The sequence below is a fragment of the Salmo salar genome, chromosome ssa11, assembly GCF_905237065.1.
Source record: "Salmo salar chromosome ssa11, Ssal_v3.1, whole genome shotgun sequence".
Lineage (NCBI taxonomy): Eukaryota > Metazoa > Chordata > Actinopteri > Salmoniformes > Salmonidae > Salmo > Salmo salar.
The window spans coordinates 60,487,742-60,510,005 of NC_059452.1; the positions used below are offsets into that span (position 1 = coordinate 60,487,742).

A 22,264-nucleotide genomic window follows, 5' to 3' on the forward strand; every position below is an offset into this window, starting at 1 on the left:
CCCATCCAACCTGCCAGAGATTGAGAGGATCTGCAGAGAAGGATGGGAGTAACTCCCCAAATGTATGTGCCAATCTTGTAGCGTCATACACAAGAAGACTCAAGGCTGTAATCAATGCCAAAGGTGCTTCAACAAAGTACTGATTAAAGGGTCTGAATACTTATGTACATGTGATTTCAGTTTTTACTTTTTTTAATTTTGCAAAAATGTCTAAAAAACTGATATTGATGTGTCATTGTATGTAGATTGATGAGGGGAAAAAACAATTGAATCCATTTTAGAATAAGGCTGTAATGTTACAAAATTTGGATAAAGTTCAGGGGTCTGAATACTTTCCGAATGCACTGTTTGTCTGTACCTCTACCTAAATAATTTACTCTAGATTCTGGGCTAGGGTATCATGCCAGTCTTTGCTTTAGGGCAGATTGTTTTGATTTGTTTCTGATTGGTTTAAAGTTCTATGGGCTGGTGTGTGACTGGTTTTTGATTGGGTAACTACGGTGGAAACGGATTTCTCTCTCCTCTTTTTCCAAGCCTGCAATTACAAATATAGCTGTTAACTATGGGGAGAAGTTAACAAATACAAGAACCTTTCTCCTATTTTTCAACATTCATCCTCTCTCTGTTCTCCCTCCTTGTCCCTGTCAGATCGAGTCCCTCCCGCCGGATCTGTTCCAGTGCAAGAAGCTGCGCACCCTTAACCTGGGCAACAACTGCCTGCAGACTCTGCCCTCGCGCTTTGGTGAGCTGACGGGCCTGACCCAGCTGGAGCTGCGGGGGAACCGTCTGGAGTGCCTGCCCGTGGAGCTGGGAGAGTGCAGGCTGCTGAAGAGGTGCGGCCTAGTGGTGGAGGAGGACCTCTTTAACACCCTGCCCCCCGAGGTCAAAGAGCAGCTGTGGAGGGCCGACAAAGAGCCGGTCTGAGGAGAGACTCCAGAGAGCCTAAGGAGAGGAGGAAAGCGGGAGAGAGAAGGGGTATTGGGCAGTGGAGGATGATGTCATTTTAAATCAGAAGCCATCCTCTAATTTCTCCTTCCACCAGCCTCCACTGGTATCGGGAAGGAGAAAGGGGTGAGAGGTGTCAATATTTCTGGACGTACGTTTAGAGAAGGATGGTTGGTTGGTGTCCTGGCTTTACTGGCTGAATTTGTTTTTTTAGGTTCACAAGATGCTCTTTAACAGACTAACCAGACAGAAACCTCTCTGAGATTGAGGCCCTTTTTTAGTACTGAGTCGTCTCCGTATAGACAGAGACCACAAAGGGACAAGGGGTTACAAAGCTAAGCGGTACCTCCACGGTTCCCCCATGTGGTGAAAATAAAAACACACACACTCCAAGAACTCAGAAAAACAGTATCTTCTGCCTAACTGATCCACTGCTAGAAAGCCAGCGGTCAACATGAAAGAGACGCTGTATGGGAGTGGAAGGCTCATGTAGCCTACCAAGCAATGTGTGTGTGTGCTCTGTTTTCCATCATCTTCACTTTAAAGTATACAGTCCACCAATACCAGCAGTATGTGTTTATCCAAACGGCAGTGAGAGGACACAGGATCCGACTGGCTTAAGGGAACACATCTCGATGGCCAATACATCCTAAGCAGGGCCCTGTTCATTAGCCACCAAATGGAAGAAAATGGTCTGAAACAGAGGGACTGTCAATAAGAAACACACATTTTTGTTTTCTGTTGCTAAATGTTTTGAAATGTTTGATACTGTGCCCTAATGAAAATTATCCAGATGTTTGCACTCCAAAACAGTGTCCATGGATACGGCATTGGCTTATACAGTACACGTTAGTGCAATATATTCTGCCGGGATATCGAAGAAGAGACACTTTTATCGATGGGACTTGGAGTAAACAACATAATTTGTAGGGAAATTGCCACCTCAGCTGATTCCTTCAAGACCAGCCAGGCAACTCTTGTTACTAATATGGCCTTACCTTTTGGGTGCTGTGCTGTACGTCCCACATTGTCTGTGATTAAAACCATAATGTTCATGATTTTTCTAAATATGCAGACAAATGTATAGCTGTTGTAAAATTGTTTCAAAAATTGTTTTATTTTTCTCACCAACTGTCCCAAGTTATTTTAGGAGAGGAAAGCCTAACTTTGGAGGAAAGGGAGATTAATTCATCTTTGTTCACACAATTATTTTCATTTTATGTATTTACTACACGTCATTTCCCTTTTTTCGCAATGTTACTTACCGATGAAAACTTTCCAGCTAGGTGTTTTGAATCTAGCTCTGTTCTGAAAAGTTAGCGGTTTTGGATTTGTTAGTAAAGGCTAGGGCCCAGATATAAATGAATGGAGCAACGCTCACAGAGTAGGAGTGCATCAGAAAGGAGCAAGCGATCCCAGAGCAAAGGCTCGCTGGTCGAGACCAATGATGTATATAAACCCTGGATTGCTGATGCTAAAAATGAACCAGAAAAATATGTTTTTGTATGTTTAGCTCAAATAATATAATTTAAAAGTATGCATTAAGGTGTACCAAGATGGAGGCGTGATGGTTTCAACACAGCATCCCCAATTAGTAATCAATTGTGTATATAAATCATTGGTTGAGACCAATGATCTATATAAACCCTGGATTTCTGATGCTATGTATTGGCCATTGAGAGGCCACCGGTCGGTCATATTGGCACTCCCCAGTAGGAGCAGTCCTCTATAGGAATGCATGGAATTCTATATTAAACTCAGCAAAAAAAGAAACATCCTCTCACTCAACTGTGTTTATTTTCAGCAAACTTAACATGTGTAAATATTTGTATGAACATAAGATTCAACAACTGAGACATAAACTGAACAAGTTCCACAGACATGTGACTAACAGAAATGGAATAATGTGTCCCTGAACAAAGGGGGGGTCAAAATCAAAAGTAACAGTCAGTATCTGGTGTGGCCACCAGCTGCATTAAGTACTGCAGTGCATCTCCTCCTCATGGACTGCACCAGATTTGCCAGTTCTTGCTGTGAGATGTTACCCACTCTTCCACCAAGGCACCTGCAAGTTCCCGGACATTTCTGGGGGGAATGGCCCTAGCCCTCACCCTCCGATCCAACATGTCCCAGATGTGCTCAATGGGATTGAGATCCGGGCTCTTCGCTGGCCATTGCAGAACACTGACATTCCTGTCTTGCAGGGAATCACGCACAGAACGAGCAATATGGCTGGTGGCATTGTCATGCTGGAGTGTCATGTCAGGATGAGCCTGCAGGAAGGGTACCACATGAGGGAGGAGGATGTCTTCCCTGTAACGCACAGCGTTGAGATTGCCTGCAATGACAACAAGCTCAGTCCGATGATGCTGTGACACACCGCCCCAGACCGTGACGGACCCTCCACCTCCAAATCGATCCCGCTCCAGAGTACAGGCCTTGGTGTAATGCTCATTCCTTTGACGATAAACGCGAATCCGACCATCACCCCTGGTGAGACAAAACCGCGACTCGTCAGTGAAGATCACTTTTTGCCAGTCCTGTCTGGTCCAGCGACGGTGGGTTTGTGCCCATAAGGCAACGTTGTTGCCGGTGATGTCTGGTGAGGACCTGACTTACAACAGGCCTACAAGCCCTCAGTTCAGCCTCTCTCAGCCTATTGCAGATAGTCTGAGCACTGATGGAGGGATTGTGCATTCCTGGTGTAACTCGGGCAGTTGTTGTTGCCATCCTGTATCTGTCCCACAGGTGTGATGTTCAGATGTACCGATCCTGTGCAGGTGTTGTTACACGTGGTCTGCCACTGCGAGGACGATCAGTTGTCCGTCCTGTCTCCCTGTGGCACTGTCTTAGGCGTCTCACAGTATGGACATTGCAATTTATTGCCCTGGCCACATCTGCAGTCCTCATGCCTCCTTGCAGCATGCCTAAGGCACGTTCACGCAGATGAGCAGGGACCCTGGGCATCTTTCTTTTGGTGTTTTTAAGAGTCAGTAGAAAGGCCTCTTTAGTGTCCTAAATTTTCATAACTGTGACCTTAATTGCCTACCGTCTGTAAGCTGTTAGTGTCTTAACGACCGTTCCACATGTGCATGTTCATTAATTGTTTATGGTTCATTGAACAAACATGGGAAACAGTGTTTAAACCCTTTACAATGAAGATCTGTGAAGTTATTTGGATTTTTACGAATTATATTTGAAAGACAGGGTCCTGAAAAAGGGATGTTTCTTTTTTTGCAGATTTTATTTCAATTAAATGTTTCACTACAAGATTGCATGTATTTAAGCATTTTTTTGTTTGTAGTAGGGACAGTAACATTAATCCCCCCAAAAAGTGTACTTTAATATTATTAATTTCCAAAAAATTATGCTTTAAGGAAAATGTTTATATATTTTTTCATTTTTTATTTGTATGTTTAACTCACATAAGTATGCATTAAGGTGTCTGTAATATAATACATGTGGCAAAACGAATGTAGACATTAATAAATGCATTTCTATAGCTTCTAAAATATTTTTTATAACGGTGGGGGAGTACCAAGATGGAGCTACGGTGGCTTCAACATAGCTCTCCTAACAGTCATCTAGTGTGTATATATAAATCGTTGTTCGACTACAGACATACAAGTAATGTCCAAGTATTCCTTTCTGACTTGTTCCGGGTTTTTTAGAACATTTGAAAACAACTGCAAACAGGTACAGCTCTCAAACGGACTCCTGGTCATTTCTTAACACTGCTGTTATGATTGATGACCAAAACTGATCTGAGTGCCGTAGGATTTAATCTCAGGGCTTCACTGGAGAGCTCATTGATTCACAGCTTTAGTGTGGCGTGTGTAAGGGTGAATATGATAACAGTTAGCGCTGACTGACTCAGAGTAGGAAATAGAGATTCTGCAAATAAAACTGTATAATATATTTCAGAGTATATTTCTCTTCTTTGCTGTGGCCATATATAGATGTATATAATTAAAGTAATAATTTAACGGCCTTATAGCGTCACAAAAAAAATCCCCCCTCTTCATGTAAGCCTCTTTATGTTCAGCTGAGGTGATGGTTACATGCTATTGTTTTGTGTCACATCTAACTCTGCTTATGTACTTTTTTACACTGTTAAAACATTATTTTTAATTAACTATTTGTATCTAACTCATCTCTCTAGCTTTTTATGTCCTTTCCATGCCCCTCCCCCAACAAGCTAAAATGAATATCTGTTTTGTACTTGCCCTGACCTGTACTTGGCCTGACCTTCACAGTGGCAACACTTTCACCTTTGAGTCACAAGACTGCAGACTTTCCCCCCTAAATGCACATTGAACATCTATCCCCACTCCACTCCAGCATGTCACCATAGAGGGAACAGGCGAGTTAAAGGACCGATGGTGAGGTCAGCCAAGTGTTTACAGAGCAGTGGAACCTGGAAGTGTGTGTGTGTCTGACCGGCAGAAAATATCTGATTACATGATGACTCAGGCCCCTGTAGGAACGGTATCTGGCTCTACATGTTGCCCTTAACGACAGATCTAGGGTCAGATTGCAATACCCTCAATTATGAGCTTAGTCATTAGGGAGATTAAAACGTATGTGATCTTGTATCAGTCTTTGGGGAAGACCTCTGCACCTACTCCCCACTGTGCCGGCACTTTAGGTAGGTCGTCATGCCATGGTCCCAACAGTTGATGCATATCCTGTCACTTTTTTTGTAATCTCCTATCAGCAATGTGCTGGTTTTACATACAGTACCAGTCAAAAGTTTGGACACCTACTCATTCAAGGGTTTTTCTACATTGTAGAATAATAGTGAAGACATCTCAACTATGAAATAACACATATGGAATCATATAGTAACCAATAAAGCGTTAAAAAATATATATACGTTTTTTCAAAGTAGCCACCCTTTACCTTGATGACAGCTTTGCACACTCTTGGCATTCTCTCAACCAGCTTCGCCTGGAATGCTTTTCCAACAGTCTTGAAGGAGTTCCCACATGCTGAGCTCTTGTTGGCTGCTTTTCCTTCACTCTGCGGTCCAACTCATCCCAAACTATCTCAATTGGGTATATCTTGATTTGTTTAACATTTTTTGCTTACTATATGATTCCATATGTGTTATTTCATAGTTTGTCTTCTATTATTCTACAATGAATAAAATAGTAAAAATAAAGAAAAACCCTTGCATGAGTAGGTGTCCAAACTTTTGACCGGCACTGTACATGTCCCCAAATTCCTTGATGTAAACATGTTTCTGCAGAATGACTGACAGCTTGCTTTCACAAGCAAAATTCTAATTCTCACAGAAATGGTCTTCAGTGCTCCTTGGAATGCATGCCTTGCTTCGACAATCCTTTTGTGCATCCAGTGTGGGTGGAGCGCCCCCGTGTGAGCACTGAGTAGGCCTTAATTTTGTAATGTAAGAAAAAGGTTCTATTACCATAAAAATATAATAAATGTCTGGCCATGAATATTAGAGAAATTAACGGCATTCTCAATCCATAATTTGGTTAGCATACCGAATTGTGGTCTTTTACATAGTCTGAGCAGCTTTGATGCGTCTCATGAGTATGTATTTTACATGTTTAGGGGCATAGTTTCTCAGTTGGTAACTTATTGTTGAAATCCTAACAATGAGCATATGCATAAACAGGCACTACCTCAGCGTTTCCTAAACTCGGTTCTGGGGACCCAAAGGGGTGCACATTTTGTGTTTTGCCCTAGCACTACACAGCTGATTCAAATAATCCAAGCTTGATGATTAGTTGATTATTTGAATCAGTGGTGGGCAAAAACCAAAACGTGCAACCCTAGAGGTCCCCAGGACCGAGTTTAGGAAACCCTGCACTACCTGCTAAAGTTCATGATAGAGTTAAAAAGTTCTCACTCTAAAAAACCTCTAGAAACATTTTAGGGAGGCTGAGATAGAAAAATGCTTTTTACTTTCATTACATAATGTACTTGGCTTAGCTATAAAAAGTGCAGGTGCAAAAGGTTGACATGGTAAGATGGCATTAGTCAAATAATAGCTCAGCAGCATGACAAATGGACATGGACAAGGCATGCTCTCTGTGTTGGAAGGCCCATGGAAATTCAGATTGTGTGTTAGTCAAACAATTTTTTTGTTTCTAATAAGCCATACATATTTGGGTGGTTGACAGGACAATGATACATATTTCAGTCAGCCAACTGAATGAGTTCATAGATGTTTTTACTCTGTTTTGTGTTCACTCTGATTCAGAGGGGTTGGGTTAAATGCGGAAAACATTTCAGTTGAGTCAACTGACTAGGTATCCCCCTTTCAATATAGAACAGCGCTGGCTGGCATTGTAAGTTCCCGAGTGTGCTCTATGCTGGCCTTTGTTCCAGTCAGATTTTGGTTCCTTTCCATCTTATTTGATCATTGGATGGTCATATTAATCTCAACCTACACATTGTATGCCACCCACAGTGGCATACTATAATGTTCTTGTTTCATTTAAGTGCAGAATATAACATGGACTTGTGTCAAAAGTGAAAACAAATAACCATCTGTATTTCTTCGTCACCATTATGTTTGCCCACTTTTTTGGCAAAATGAGTGAACACTAGCTTTCTAAGTGGAGAAATGCTGAATGCCCCAGACCCTTGAAACAGTGGGAGATTTTAACCTTCACAACACCACCACACGTGTTTTACCGCTCCTTTTCTACTATTCTGATACATTATTTTATTATTTATTTCCTGTAATGACATGTATGGCAAAGAAAACACATTTGATTTCAAAGTGTTTTTTGAAAAATGTACACAGTATATAATAATAAAAAGATATTTGGAAAAACTGCAGTTTTTTTCTTTGTAAAATGTTCCTGAGTTTTATTCTGTTACCAAACATTATCTGCAAAGTTCTTCCAGTAGATGTTTTTGTAAAATGTTCTGTGGAAATTGTTGAAAGTAGTGATTGTGCATAGAGTTATGTTTTTTTTTAAACTTTGAAATCAATGTTTTTTGTTTGGTATACATTTTAAAGTGAGAAATCGGAGTCTCAGTAATTCCATTACCATGGAATTGCCCAGATATACATAGTCTCCATTGTCCTTTATAGTCATAATTTTTGATTGAGTGACCCCCGGCCTGCTTTCACCTATGTACGTTATCAGCTGCATCTGGTTACTTGTTCCTTGTGAAATTATGGGCAGAAAGACAAATTCAACTCCATCTTTCATCAAATCAGATAGCTTGTTCATCACACAACCATTTGATGTTGCCAATTATTTTTGATTTCTTCAAATCAAATGTGGTCACATAGACCTTACAGTGAAATGCTTACTTAAAAGCCCTTAACCAACAATGCAGTTAAGAAAAATACCTAATAAAAAATAAAAGTAACAAATAATTATAGAGCAGCAGTAAAATAACAATAGCGAGGCTATATACAGGGGGTACCAGTACAGAGTCAATGTGCGGGGGCACTGGTTAGTCGAGGTAATTGAGGTAATATGTACATGTAGGTAGAGTTAAAGTGACTATGCATAGATGATAGAGTTGCAGCAGTGTAAAAGGGGGGGGGCATTTGATTAGATGTTCAGGAGTCTTATGGCTTGGTGATAAAAGCTGTTTAGAAGCCTCTTGGACCTAGACTTTGTACTCTGGTACCGTTTGCTGTGCGGTAGGAGAAAGAACAGTCTATGAAGTCTGAACATTTTTAGGGCCTTCCTCTGACACCGCCTGGTATAGAGGTCCTGGATGGCAGGAAGCTTGGCCCCAGTGATGTGCTGGGCCGTACGCACTACCCTCTGTAGTGCCTTGCGGCCGAGCAGTTGCCATACCAGGCGGTGATGCAACCCGGCAGGATGGTCTCGATGGTGCAGCTATAGAACCTTTTGACGATCTGAGGACCCATGCCAAATCTTTTCAGTCTCCTGAGGGGGAATAGTTTTTTTGTGCCCTTTTCACGACTGTCTTGGTGTGCTTAGACCATGTTAGTTTGTTGGTGATGTGGACACCAAGGAACTTGAAGTTCTCAACCTGCTCCACTACAGAATGGGGGTATGCTCGGCCCTTCTTTTCCTGTAGTCCACAATTATCTTCTTTGTCTTGATCACGTTGAGGGAGATGTTGTCCTGGCACCACATGGTCAGGTCTCTTGTTGGTGATCAGGCCTACCACTGTTGTCATCGGCAAACTTAATGATGGTGTTGGAGTCGTGCCTGGCCGTGCAGTCATGAGTGAACAGGGAGTACAGGAGGGGACTGAGCACACACCCCTGAGGGTCCCCCGTGGTACCGATGGTACTTCATTGGCAAAGTGGGCAAACTTAGACAGGAAATGCCAACAACGAACAGTGAGCCGTTGTACTCAAAACAAATAATTAAAGAAAATAATTGCAAGTTAGAATTTTGTAAAGTTAGTTTTTGATCAATAATGACAAACCTCCTGGCATTGACAACTTAGATAGAAAACTACTGAGGATGGTAGCTGACTCTATAGCCAGTCCTAGCTGTCATATCTTTAATCTGAGCCTAGATTAAAGTCTTTGTCCTCAGGCCTGGAGGGAAGCCAAAGTCATTCCGCTATCCAAGAGTGGTAAAGCGGCCTTTACTGGTTCTAACCTATCAGCTTGCTGCCAGCTCTTTGCAAACTGTTGGGGAAAAATGGTGTTTGACCAAATACAATGTTATTTCTCTGTAAACAAATTAACAGAATTTCAGCATGCTTGGGGTGGCAGGTAGCCTAGTGGTTAGAGTGTTGGACTTTTAACCAGAAGGTTGCAAGATCAAATCTCTGAGCTGACAAGGTAATAATCTGTCGTTCTTCCCCTGAACAAGGCAGTTAAGACATGAAGGTCAGTCAATCTGGAAAATTCCAAAAATGTTGAATGTTTCTTCAAGTGCAGTCTCAAAAACCATCAAGTGCTATGATGGAACTGGCTCTCATGAGGACCACAACAGGAAGACCCAGAGTTACCTCTGCTGCAGAGGATATGTTCATTAGAGATAACTGCACCTCAGATTGCAGCCCAAATAATTGCTTCACAGAGTTCAGGTAACAGAGACATCTCAACATCAGTTTTTCAGAGGAGGCTGTGTTAATCAGGCTCTCATGGTCAAATTGCTGAAAATAAACCACTACTAAAGGACACCAATAAGAGAAAGAGACATGCTTGGACCTAGAAACACGAGCAATGGACATTCGACCGGTGGAAATCTGTCCTTTGGTCTGATGAGTCCAAATTTTAGATTTTTGTTTCCAACCGCCTTGTCTTTGTGAGACGCAGAGTAGGTGAACATATGATCTTCTCGTGTGGTTCCCACCGTGAAGCATCGAGGAGGAGGTGTGATTGTGTGGTGGTGCTTTGCTGGTGACAATGTCTGTGATTTAATTTGAAGTCAAGGCACACTTAACCAGCATGGCTACCACAGCATTCTGCAGTGATACGCCCTCCCATATGGTTTGCGCTTTGTGGGACTATCTTTGAATTTTTTTACAGGATAATGACCCAAAACCACACCACCAGGCTGTGTAAGGGCTATTTGACAAAGAAGGAGATTGATGGAGTGCTGCATCAGATGACCTGGCCTCCACAATCACCCGACTTCAACCCAATTGAGATGGTTGGGGATGAGTTGGACCGCAGAGTCAAAGCAGCCAACAAGTGCTCAGCATATGTGGGAACTCCTGTTGAGAGAATGCCAAGAATGTGCATAGCTGTCATCAAGAAAAAGGGTGGCAACTTTGAAGAATCCTAATTATAAAATAATTTTTTTGGTTACTACTTGAAACTAATCCAGTGCGGAGGCTGTGGGGATAGCACAGTCCAAAAAGAAGTGTGGCAAAGATGCACAATGCACGTCTCTCTCCAGGATCCGCGCTCTCCAGCCAATTTGTGCACATGCATTGTTTCATAACTTAATTGTGTGAATTGTTTGCATTTGATTGTTAGTGTCTATCAATTCCCCATTACATACACTAAATATACAAACGTATGTGGACACCCCTTCAAATTAGTGGATTTGGCTATTTCAGCCACACCCATTTAAAAAAAATTGTTTTACCTTCATTTAACTAGGCAAGTCAGTTTAGAACAAATTTGTATTTTCAATGACTGCCTAGGAACAGTGGGTTAACTGCCTTGTTCAGGGGCAGAATGACAGATTTGTACCTTGTCTGCTCGGGGATTTGATCTTGCAACTTTTCAGTTACTAGTCAAATGCTCTAACCACTAGGCTACGCTGCCGCCCCATTGCTGACAGGTGTATAATATCGAGTACACAGCCATGCAATCTCCATAGACAAACATTGGCAGAAAAGCTCAGTGACTTTCAATGTGGCAATGTCATAGGATGCCAACTTCCCAACAAGTCAGTTCATAAAATTTCTTCCCTGCTATAGCTGCCTCAGTCAACTGTAAGTGCTGTTATTGTGAAGTGGAAACATCTGGGAGCAACAACGGCTCAGCCGCGAAGTGGTAGGCCACACAAGCTCACAGAACGGGACCGCTGAAGCGAGTAGCATGTAAAAATCGTCTGTCCTCGTAACTCACCACCGAGTTACAAACTGCCTCTGGAAGCAATGTCTTCACAATAACTGTTCTTCGGGATCTTCACAATGTGTTTCCATGGCTGATCAACCCCACACAAGCCTAAGATCACAATGTGAAATGCCAAGTGTCAGCTGGAGTGGTGTAAAGCTCGCTTTCATTGGACTCTGGAGCAGTGGAAACGTTTTGTCTGTAGTGATGAATCACGCTTCAACCTCTGGCAGTCTGAGGGACAAATCTGGGTTTGGCGTTTACCAATAGAATGGCAGAATCTGTAACTCCAACTTTGTGGCAACAGTTTGGGCAATGCCCTTTCCTGTTTCAGCATGACAATGCCCCCATGCAAAGCGAGGACCATACAGAAATGGTTTGTTGAGATCGGTGTGGAAGAACTTGACCTGCACAGAGCCCTGACCTCAACCCGATCGAACACCTTTGGCATGAATTGGAACGCCGACTGCGAGCCAGGCCTAATCGCCCAACATCAGTGCCGACCTCACTAATGCTCTTGTGGCTGAATGGAAGGAAGTCCCCGCAGCAAGAGTGGAGGCTGTTATGGCAGAAAAGGGGGGACCAACTTCATATTAATGCCCATGATTTTGGAATGAGTTGTTTGACGAGCAGGTGTCCACATTATTTTTGTTCATGTGGTGTATATCACCAGTAGTACATTTACCGTTAATTGCTATAATTTCTAATCTACGATGTTTGTTTTGTTACGGTAATTTATGTTAATGCTTTCAATATATTTATTATTATTATTCCAGTCTTATCTGTCTCATTGTCGGAGTGGACACATTGTTTGCAGATTGCCCAACCTATGCTACACTTGTGTGAAACAAGTTCTGGTTTATTTCATTCCATTTACGCATTTTGTCATTTACATTTTAGTCATTTAGCAGACGCTCTTATCCAGAGCGACTTACAGTAGTGAATGCATACATTTCATACATATTTAAAAAAAATTGTACTGGCCCCCCGTGGGAATCGAACCCACAACCCTGGGGTTACACACCATGCTGGCGTTGCAAACACCATGTTCTACCAACTGAGCCACAGGGAAGACCATTAGTTGTTGTCTTTTGTTTGGAGTGTGCTTGTCAATGTTGAGTAACCAGATTACGCACAAAAGTACACCTATAGGCTATCTGGCCTGCGTGCAAATATATGTCAAAGGCCATGCTTAGCCAATGTGATTCAAAGGATATTTCTTTTTATCCTGATATTTGGCTTTATAGGCTATTTTTACATAGTTGGCAATAAAAGTTACTTTTTATGTTTATCATTTTAATTTTGATTTGGATAGAATTTTGATTAACCACATGACAAGGATTTTGAGATACAAAGACGTTATTATACATGAAATTAAACTTTTCCACAAATGTGCATATGAAAACCGTAACTCGGTAGAAATGGTAAGATAAATTGGCATTCCACATGAGAAAGGTTGCCGCCGACTCGTGTAGCCTATTACCGGAAACTTCAGGAGAGTAACAGCAGAATCTGCGAGTTAAGGAGCAGGTTAAGTAAAAAACAATATTCTGCTTATCTTGATCTCTGGCTATCTCTTGAGTCATTTGTGTGTTATTTAATCAAACAGTAAGTTTAAAGCAACAGACAAGCTCAACATGAAGTGTTTTTTTCTCAAAGTTGCCAGAATGTCATATCCTACTTATCAATACACTCATAACAACCTTATTTTACCTTTTATTTAACTAGGCATGTCAGTCAAATTCATATTTTCAATGACAGCCTAGGAAAAGTTGGTTAACTGCCTTGTTCAGGGGCAGAACAACTGATTTTTACCTTGTCAGTTTGGGGATTTGATCCAGCAACCTTTTGATTACTAGTCTAATACTCTAACCACTAGGCTACCTGCCGCCCCAAATAAGCCATTCAATTTTGCGACAATTGCCTGCTTGCGGAGGGCTACAGAGAAGTCGGTACGCTAGGCATATAAATAGCTGATTTGAACAGGCTACAGGGAAAGCCAAGACCTGCGATTTTTCTCGTTTTTCTCCACTCCGAGTCCCGGCACCATCTTCTGATGGAGCATCGGAGGTTCCTTCCGTATCGGCCAACGTTGTGATGGCATCGCCGAGTTCTGCTTCACCAGGGTCTACGGTGGGCTCTGCTATTCCTATCATTTGTGGGGGGCGAGTTAGAGGAGCCCCTAGTTGGGCTGGGGGCTCTGGCTCGAAATGGACAACAACCATTATTATGGGAAGCCCCATGGTTGTTTTCCTGGAACTAGGGTATTGGATTTTTCAGAAGTCATGCCCACCATCAAGAAAGATTCCTGCTCTGAAAACAGTTGCATATTGGGACTAATGATATTATGTGTGTGAAATCTGTAAAGCTAAGAGACAACTTCTTACAGCTCTTGTAGAATGCTCAGGAATGAGCAGAACATATAATTGTCTCGGGCCCAATTCCATCTCCTCGCCGTTGTGGGACAGAGTGTTTTAGCCGTCTTTGGTCTCTTTACCAGTGAGTGGTTAATGCATCTGACCAAGTACTTGGGCATGTCCTTCGTCGACAATTTTGACTCCTTCTGGAATGGGCCTGGCTACTTTTTGGAAGATGGAATTCACCTGGGTGAAAATGGCTCCTGGCTGTTGTCATCAAACATTGGAAAGGTTGTTGGTGAATAAGTATAATCCAATCGTTGAGTATCCTGAACCTCCGTATGATTTTAAATGCAGAAAAGGTTTGACATTTTGACATCTTAATATTCATAGTTTATTACCTAAAATTGATCATGTCAAGATCTTGGCCTGGTTAACTGATAAAACCCTGGACTCTGATGTTGCTATGGATGGTTGCAATGTGTTTAGGGCTGATAGGAAAGGCAAAGGCGGTGGTGTTGCTATTTACACAAATTATATTTTTTCTGTGTGTCTAAGGCTACATCCAGTCCTAAACAATTTGAATTGTTGGCTTTAAGTCTTCAGTTGGGTTCAAACAAAAAAATAAGCTACAGGAATCTATTGTCCACCCTCTGCCAAGAAGTGTGTACTAAATTAACTCACTGATTTAATTGCCATTTTTACTACCCCAGAGGTGTTGAACGCTGGAAATTTGTATCTTGCATGGGGAACGCAGGATGCTGACTGTTTTAAAGGATTTTTGTACTATTCTAAATTTGACCCAGCTGATTACAAAGCCCACTCGTCCAAACTTAAAGGACCCTACAAAATCGACTTTGATTGACCTCATATTTACAAATACTCCAGAGAAATATGCTGGGAGTTCGGTATTTGCTTTGGATATTAGTGACCACTGTCCTTTTGTATGTGGCAGGGATATACAGATGCCTACATCAAACCTCATTTTATCAACAAGGAATTTTAAACATTTCAATGAGGAATGACCTTTGATTTTATTGCATCTATTCTTGACCCAGAGTTAGCTCTAAACCACTTCTCAAATGTTTTCAATTGTATTGTAGATAAACATGCTCCCTTTAAAAAACAGAGAATTAAAAATAGGTCTTGCCCTTGGTTCAGTCCAGAGCTATCTGAAGTCAAACACAACAGAGATGCTGCCTGGGCCAAAGCTAGATCCAGACTGGCAGTCTTTCAGGCTATTGAGAAATCTGTGTGTAAAACTAGTCAAAAAAGGAAAATCTGATTATTATGTTAATACACTATCAGAATTTACAGAGATCCCAGCTAAATTTTGGAAAGCTGTTACATCACTGAAGGCTTGTCTTCTCTCACCCAATAAATTAATTTAGATTCTGGCCCTATTACTGACCAAATTGATATCATTAGCCTGTTGGGGGTAGGGGGCAGTATTGACACGGCCGGATAAAAAACGTACCCGATTTAATCTGGTTACTACTCCTGCCCAGTAACTAGAATATGCATATAATTATTAGCTTTGGATAGAAAACACCCTAACGTTTCTAAAACTGTTTGAATGGTGTCTGTGAGTATAACAGAACTCATATGGCAGGCAAAAACCTGAGAAGATTCCTTACAGGAAGTGCCCTCTCTGACAAGATCTTGTTTTTCTTGTCTCTGTTTATTGAAGACTGAGGATCTTTGCTGTAACGTGACACTTCCTACGGCTCCCATAGGCTCACAGAGCCCGGGAAAAAGCTGAATGATATCGAGGCAGCCCCAGGCTGAAACACATTTGCGCTTTTGGCAAGTGGCCGATCAGAGGACAATGGGCTTAGGCGCGTTTACGAGTCGACCCCATGCTTTATTTTCTTTCGTCTTTTTACCTAAACGCAGATTCCCGGTCGGAATATTATCGCTTTTTTACGAGAAAAATGGCATAAAAATTGATTTTAAACAGCGGTTGACATGCTTCGAAGTACGGTAATGGAATATTTAGAATTTTTTTGTCACGAAATGCGTTGTGCTCGTCACCCTTCTTTACCCTTTCGGATAGTGTCTTGAACGCACGAACAAAACGCCGCTGTTTGGATATAACAATGGATTATTTGGGACCAAACCAACATTTGTTATTGAAGTAGAAGTCCTGGGAGTGCATTCTGACGAAGACAGCAAAGGTAATAACATTTTTCTTATAGTAAATCTGACTTTGGTGAGTGCTAAACTTGCTGGGTGTCTAAATAGCTAGCCCTGTGATGCCGGGCTATCTACTTAGAATAATGCAAAATGTGCTTTCACCGAAAAGCTATTTTAAAATCGGACATATCGAGTGCATAGAGGAGTTCTGTATCTATAATTCTTAAAATAATTGTTATGCTTTTTGTGAACGTTTATCGTGAGTAATTTAGTACATTTTTAGTAAATTCACCGGAAGTTTGCGGGGGGTATGCTAGTTCTGAACGTCACATGCATGTATTGTATAACATAATGTCCTAGGGTTGTCATCTGATGAAGTTCATCAAAGGTTAGTGCTGCATTTAGCTGTGGTTTGGGTTTTTGTGACATTATATGCTAGCTTGAAAAATGGGTGTCTGATTATTTCTGGCTGGGTACTCTGCTGACATAATCTAATGTTTTGCTTTCGTTGTAAAGCCTTTTTGAAATCAGACAGTGTGGTTAGATTAACGAGAGTCTTTAAAATGGTGTAAAATAGTCATATGTTTGAGAAATTGAAGTAATAGCATTTCTAAGGTATTTGAATAACGCGCCACAGGATTCCACTGGCTGTTACGTAGTTAATGCATTTAATCACCATTTTATCCTTGCAGGCCAGCTCTTGAAAATAGTAGTTTTGGATGTTGATGGTGAAAATCTATTGAATGATACTGAAAATGCTAGTCAGGAGTTTTCTTTTCTGAAATTCACTGATAAAGAAGTCCTGGATGCTTTGCTAACATTAGACAAAACAAAATCCACAGGGGCTGATCATTTGCAGCCTGGTCTGCTTAAGTGTGCAGCTCCCCTTATTACTGGCTCAGTAGCCCACATTCTGTATTTAACATTTATCAGGAAGTATTCCAAAAGCATGGAAATCTGCATATGTGCTGCCACTCCATAAGGGTGGGGGTAAAAATGATTTTGACTACTATCGACCCATTTCAAGACTTGTTTAGCTAAGATTCTTGAATCCTTGGTTAATGTACCACTTCATTCCTTTTGGTCTGATAATTGTATTTTTAATATAATCCAATCAGGGTTTAGCCCTGGCCATAATACTACCACAGCAACCACGCTAGTTGTTAACCTCTATGGGCAAGGCGGGACGAATTCGTCCCACCTACGTAACAGCCACCTGAATTCAGTGGCGCGATTTTTGAATCGTTTGAAATACTATTACTTCAATTTCTCAAACATATGACTATTTTACAGCTATTTAAAGACAAGACTCTCCTTAATCTAACCACACTGTCCGATTTCAAAAAGGCTTTACAACGAAAGCAAAACATTAGATTATGTCAGGAGAGTGCCCAGCCAGAAATAATCAGACACCCATTTTTCAAGCTAGCATATAATGTCACAAAAACCCAAACCACAGCTAAATGCAGCACTAACCTTTTATGATCTTCATCAGATGACACACCTAGGACATTATGTTATACAATACATGCATGTCTGTTCAATCAAGTTCATATTTATATCAAAAAACAGCTTTTTACATTAGCATGTGACGTTCAGAAAAAGCATACCCCCGCAAACTTCCGGGGAATTTACTAACAGTTTGCTAAATTACTCACGATAAACGTTCACAAAAAGCATAACAATTATTTTAAGAATTATAGATACATTACTCCTCTATGCACTCGATATGTCCGATTTTAAAATAGCTTTTCGGATGAAGCACATTTTGCAATATTCTAAGTACATAGCCCAGCCATCACGGCTAGCTATTTAGACACCCGGCAAGATTAGCCTTCACCAAAATCCTATTTCCTATAAGAAAAATGTTCTTACCTTTTCTGTTCTTCGTCAGAATGCACTCCCAGGACTTCTACTTCAATAACAAATGTAGGTTTGGTCCCAAACAATCCATCGTTATATCCAAATATCCTCTGTTTTGTTCGTGCGTTCTAGACACTATACGAATGGTAAATAACGGTCGTGCGCATGGCGCATGGCGTGACAAAAAATGTCTAAATATTCTATTACCGTACCTCGAAGCATGTCAACCGCTGTTTAAAACCAATTTTTATGCCATTTATCTCGTAGAAAAGCGATAATATTCCGACCGGGAATCTGCAATAAGCTAAACAGCCGAATGAAATTTCTCCACGGGGGCGAATCGTGCACGCGCCTCATTCAATGGTCCTCTGATCGGCCACTTGGATAAGGCGATAATCTGTTTCAGCCAGAGGCTGCCTCGTCATCGTTCAGGTTTTTCCCGGGTTCTGAGAGCCTATTGGAGCCCTGGGAATTGTCACGTTACAGCTAAGATCCTTACTCTTCAATAAACAGATGCAAGACGCACGACTCCTTGTCAGACAGGCCACTTCCTGCATGAAACCTTGTCAGGTTTTTGCCTGCCATAGGAGTTCTGTTCTACTCACAGACACCATTCAAACAGTTTTAGAAACTTTAGGGTGTTTTCTATCCAAACCTGAACAATAATATGCATATTCTAGCTTCTGAGTTGGTGTAGGAGGCAGTTAAAAATGGGCACATATTTTTTCCAAAATTCTCAATACTGCCCCCTAGCCCAAACAGGTTAATGATCTTGTCAATGCCTTGGATGCTAAAAATTGCTGTGCTGCCCAGATGGGGTTAAATCTGAATTTCTTGATATTCAAAAAGGTGATCCTCAGGGTTCGATTTTGGATCCCGCATTGTTCACCTTGTATATTATATTAATGACATGGGAAATACTGTTAATACTTGTAACATTCATCTCTATGCAAATTACACAGTTTTGTATTCCTGTGCCACCTCAGTACATCGTGAATTTCAGCATGATTTTGATTCAATTCAAAAATCACTTACATATCTTAAATGAGTGTTAACTACAAGTAAAACCAAGAGTGTGCAAAGCTGTCATCAAGACAATCTAAAATATAAAACATTGATTTTAGCACTTTTTTGGTTACTACATGATTCCATATGTACTATTTCATAGTTTTGATGTCTTCACTATTATACTACAATATAGTAAAAATAAAGAAAACCCTTGAATGAATAGGTGTCCAAACTTTTGACTGGTACTGTATGTGTATGTTTTATTATTCTGATGTATACAGGGCTCTCTTGTAAAAGAGATTTTTAATCTCAATGTGACTCCCTGTTTAAAGGTTAAATAAATAAATGCATATACAGTGCATTCATTCAGAAAGTATTCAGACCCCATTTGTGGTCCCGTGTGGCTCAGTTGATAGAGCAAGGTGTTTGCAACGCCAGGGTTGTGGGTTTGATTCCCACGGGGGACCATTACGGAGAAAAAAATTGTAAAATGTATGCATTCACTACTGTAAGTCGCTCGGGATAAGAGCGTCTGCTAAATGAATAAGATGTAAATTTACTTTTTCCACATGTTATGTTACAGCCTTATTCTAAAATGGATTAAATTGTTAGTTTTTTCTTCAATCTACACACAATACATCAATGACAAAGCAAAAACAGATTTAAAAAAAAAGTATTTGCAAAAGAATAAAGAAACATCAAAAGTATTCACACCCTTTACTCTGTACTTTGTTACAGCATCGAGTCTTCTTGGGTATGGCGCTACAAACTTGGCACACCTTTTTTAGGGGAGTTTCTCCCATTCTTCTCTGCAGATCCTCTCAAGCTCTGTCAGATTGGATGGGGAGCGTCCCTGCACAGCTATTTCAGGTCTCTCCAGAGACGTTTGATCAGGTTCAAGTCCGGGGTCTTGCTGGGCCACTCAAGGACATTCAGAGACTTGTCCCAAAGCCACTCTTGCATTGTCTTGGCTGTGTGCTTGATCCGGACTAGTCTCCCAGTCCCTGCCGCAGGAAAAACATGATGCTGCTACCATCATGCTTCACCGTAGGGATGGTGCCAGGTGTCTTCCAGGCGTGATGCTTGGCATTCAGATCAGAGAGTTCAATCTTGGTTTCATCAAACTAGATAATCTTGTTTCTCCTCGTCTGAGAGTCCTTTTCGGTGCCTTTTTTGAAAAACTCCTAGCTGGCTTTCATGTGCCTTTTTACTGAAGAGTGGCTTCCATCTGGCCACTCTACCATAAAAGCCTGAATGATGGAGGCCACTGTGTTCTTGGGGACCTGTAATGCTGCAGAAATGTTTTGCTACCCTTCCCCAGATCTGTGCCTCGACACAATCCTGTCTCGTAGCTCTATGGACAATTTCTTCGACCTCATGGCTTAGTTTTTGTTCTGACATGCACTGTCAACTGTGGGACCTTTATATAGACAGGTGTGCGTGCCTTTCCAAATCATGTCCAATCAATTGAATTTATCACAGGTGGACTCCAAGTTGTTGAAGTATCTCAAGGATGGTCACTGGAAACAGGATGCACCTGAGCTCAATTTTGAGTCTCATAGCAAAGGGTCGTTTTTTTTAAATTTGTAATGTGTGAAAAAATGTATTTGTTCTCGCATTTTCATTATGGGATATTGTGTGAAGATTAGGGGGATAAAACAATAAGATAAGGCTCTAAAGTAACTGTGGAATAAGTCGAAGGGTCTGAATACTTTCCAAATGCACTGTATATGTAGTTGATTTTATTAAAACACAGGGTGTGTCTATATATGGAAAAATACACATTTAAACATTTCTACCAATTGATTGGTTCGAAAGAACAGACTACTTTTGGTGGACCAAGATTTCTTTTTAACGTCGCGGACAGCCGAGCATAGCTTAGCTCCTTCCTTTTGGCATGTTTATTGATCGGTGGTTAGGGAGATGATCTAAAGTTTGAGGAGATTGCAAGCTACATTTGTTTCCTCTAGCAATGAATTTGTAAACAGAAGGGCAGAGCACTGACAAATGCACTGTTGTCGATGGAAATATACAGTCGTGGCCAAAGGTTTTGAGAATGACACAAATATTAATTTCCACAAAGTTTGCTGCTTCAGTGTCTTTAGATATGTTTGTCAGATGTTACTATGAAATACTGAAGTATAATTACAAGCATTTCATAAGTGTCAAAGGCTTTTATTGACAATTACATGAAGTTGATGCAGAGTCAATATTTGCAGTGTTGACCCTTCTTTTTCAAGACCTCTGCAATCCGCCCTGGCATGCTGTCAATTAACTTCTGGGCCACATCCTGACTGATGGCATAATCAATGCTTGGAGTTTGTCAGAATTTGTGGGTTATTGTTTGTCCACCCGCCTCTTGAGGATTGACCACAAGTTCTCAATGGGAGCCACTTAGCTTTTGCCTTATGGCAAGGTGCTCCATCATGCTGGAAAAGGCATTGTTTGTCACCAAACTGTTCCTGGATGGTTGGGAGAAGTTGCTCTCGGAGGATGTGTTGGTACCATTCTTTATTCATGGCTGTGTTCTTAGGCAAAATTGTGAGTGAGCCCACTCCCTTGGCTGAGAAGCAACCCCACACATGAATGGTCTCAGGATGCTTTACTGTTGGCATGACACAGGACTGATGGTAGCACTCACCTTGTCTTCTCCGGACAAGCTTTTTTTCCGGATGCCCCAAACAATCGGAAAGGGGATTCATCAGAGAAAATGACTTTACCCCAGTCCTCAGCAGTCCAATCCCTGTACCCTTTGCAGAATATCAGTCTGTCCCTGATGTTTTTCCTGGAGAGAAGTGGCTTCTTTGCTGCCCTTTGCTGCCCCAACACTCACACCTGTGTTAACGAGAGATTCACTGACATGTCAGCTGGTCCTTTTGTGGCAGGGCTGAAATGCAGTGGAAATGTTTTTTGGGGGATTCAGTTCATTTGCATGGCCAAGAGGGACTTTGCAATTCATTGCAATTCATCTGATCACTCTTCATAACATTCTGGAGTATATGCAAATTGCCATCATACCAGCTGAGGCAGCAGACTTTGTGAAAATTTATATTTGTGTCATTCTCAAAACTTTTGGCCACGACTACATCGCTAGCTAGCTTCTTCTTACTGGCATCTTTATTGGTCAGACAGATTTGAGTAGGTTACAGATTCAGGATAATAGCTACATTTGTTGCTTTGGCAAGGGATTTAGCTTCAGTAAAGTACAATAATTTCTGAAGATATTCCCACTTGTTAATGTATCTCTCCTTCTGTCACCCACGTACTTCAGCTCTCTGATCCTGGTGTAGAGCATTGACATAGACTTCCTCCAGAAGTGTGCCCTGGAGGACCGCACGGAGCAGCACCAGTTCTCCAACACCCCCGATATCAGCAAGGTCAACACCCTATGTGCACCTTAATAATCTGTTATTAGTGGAAATTGACATGTACGGTAAACACTAGTTTTGGCTTT

At 41.3% G+C, this 22,264-nt stretch overlaps 1 protein-coding gene and 1 pseudogene across 1 annotated transcript in view; both read left to right on the forward strand.

Moving 5' to 3' along the window:
- Positions 1-2,720, forward strand: part of LOC106562842 (volume-regulated anion channel subunit LRRC8A) — a 39,040-nt gene extending 36,320 nt beyond the window's left edge. Inside the window, exon 3 of the mRNA XM_014127887.1 lies at positions 649-2,720. Within this exon, the coding sequence (XP_013983362.1) occupies positions 649-924 (276 nt within the window). The 3' untranslated portion in view covers positions 925-2,720. The remainder of the gene's footprint in view (positions 1-648) is intronic.
- A 2,689-nt stretch (positions 2,721-5,409) lies between these two features.
- The window catches only part of LOC106562845 (nucleoporin NUP188-like), a 76,445-nt pseudogene continuing 59,590 nt past the window's right edge, over positions 5,410-22,264 (forward strand).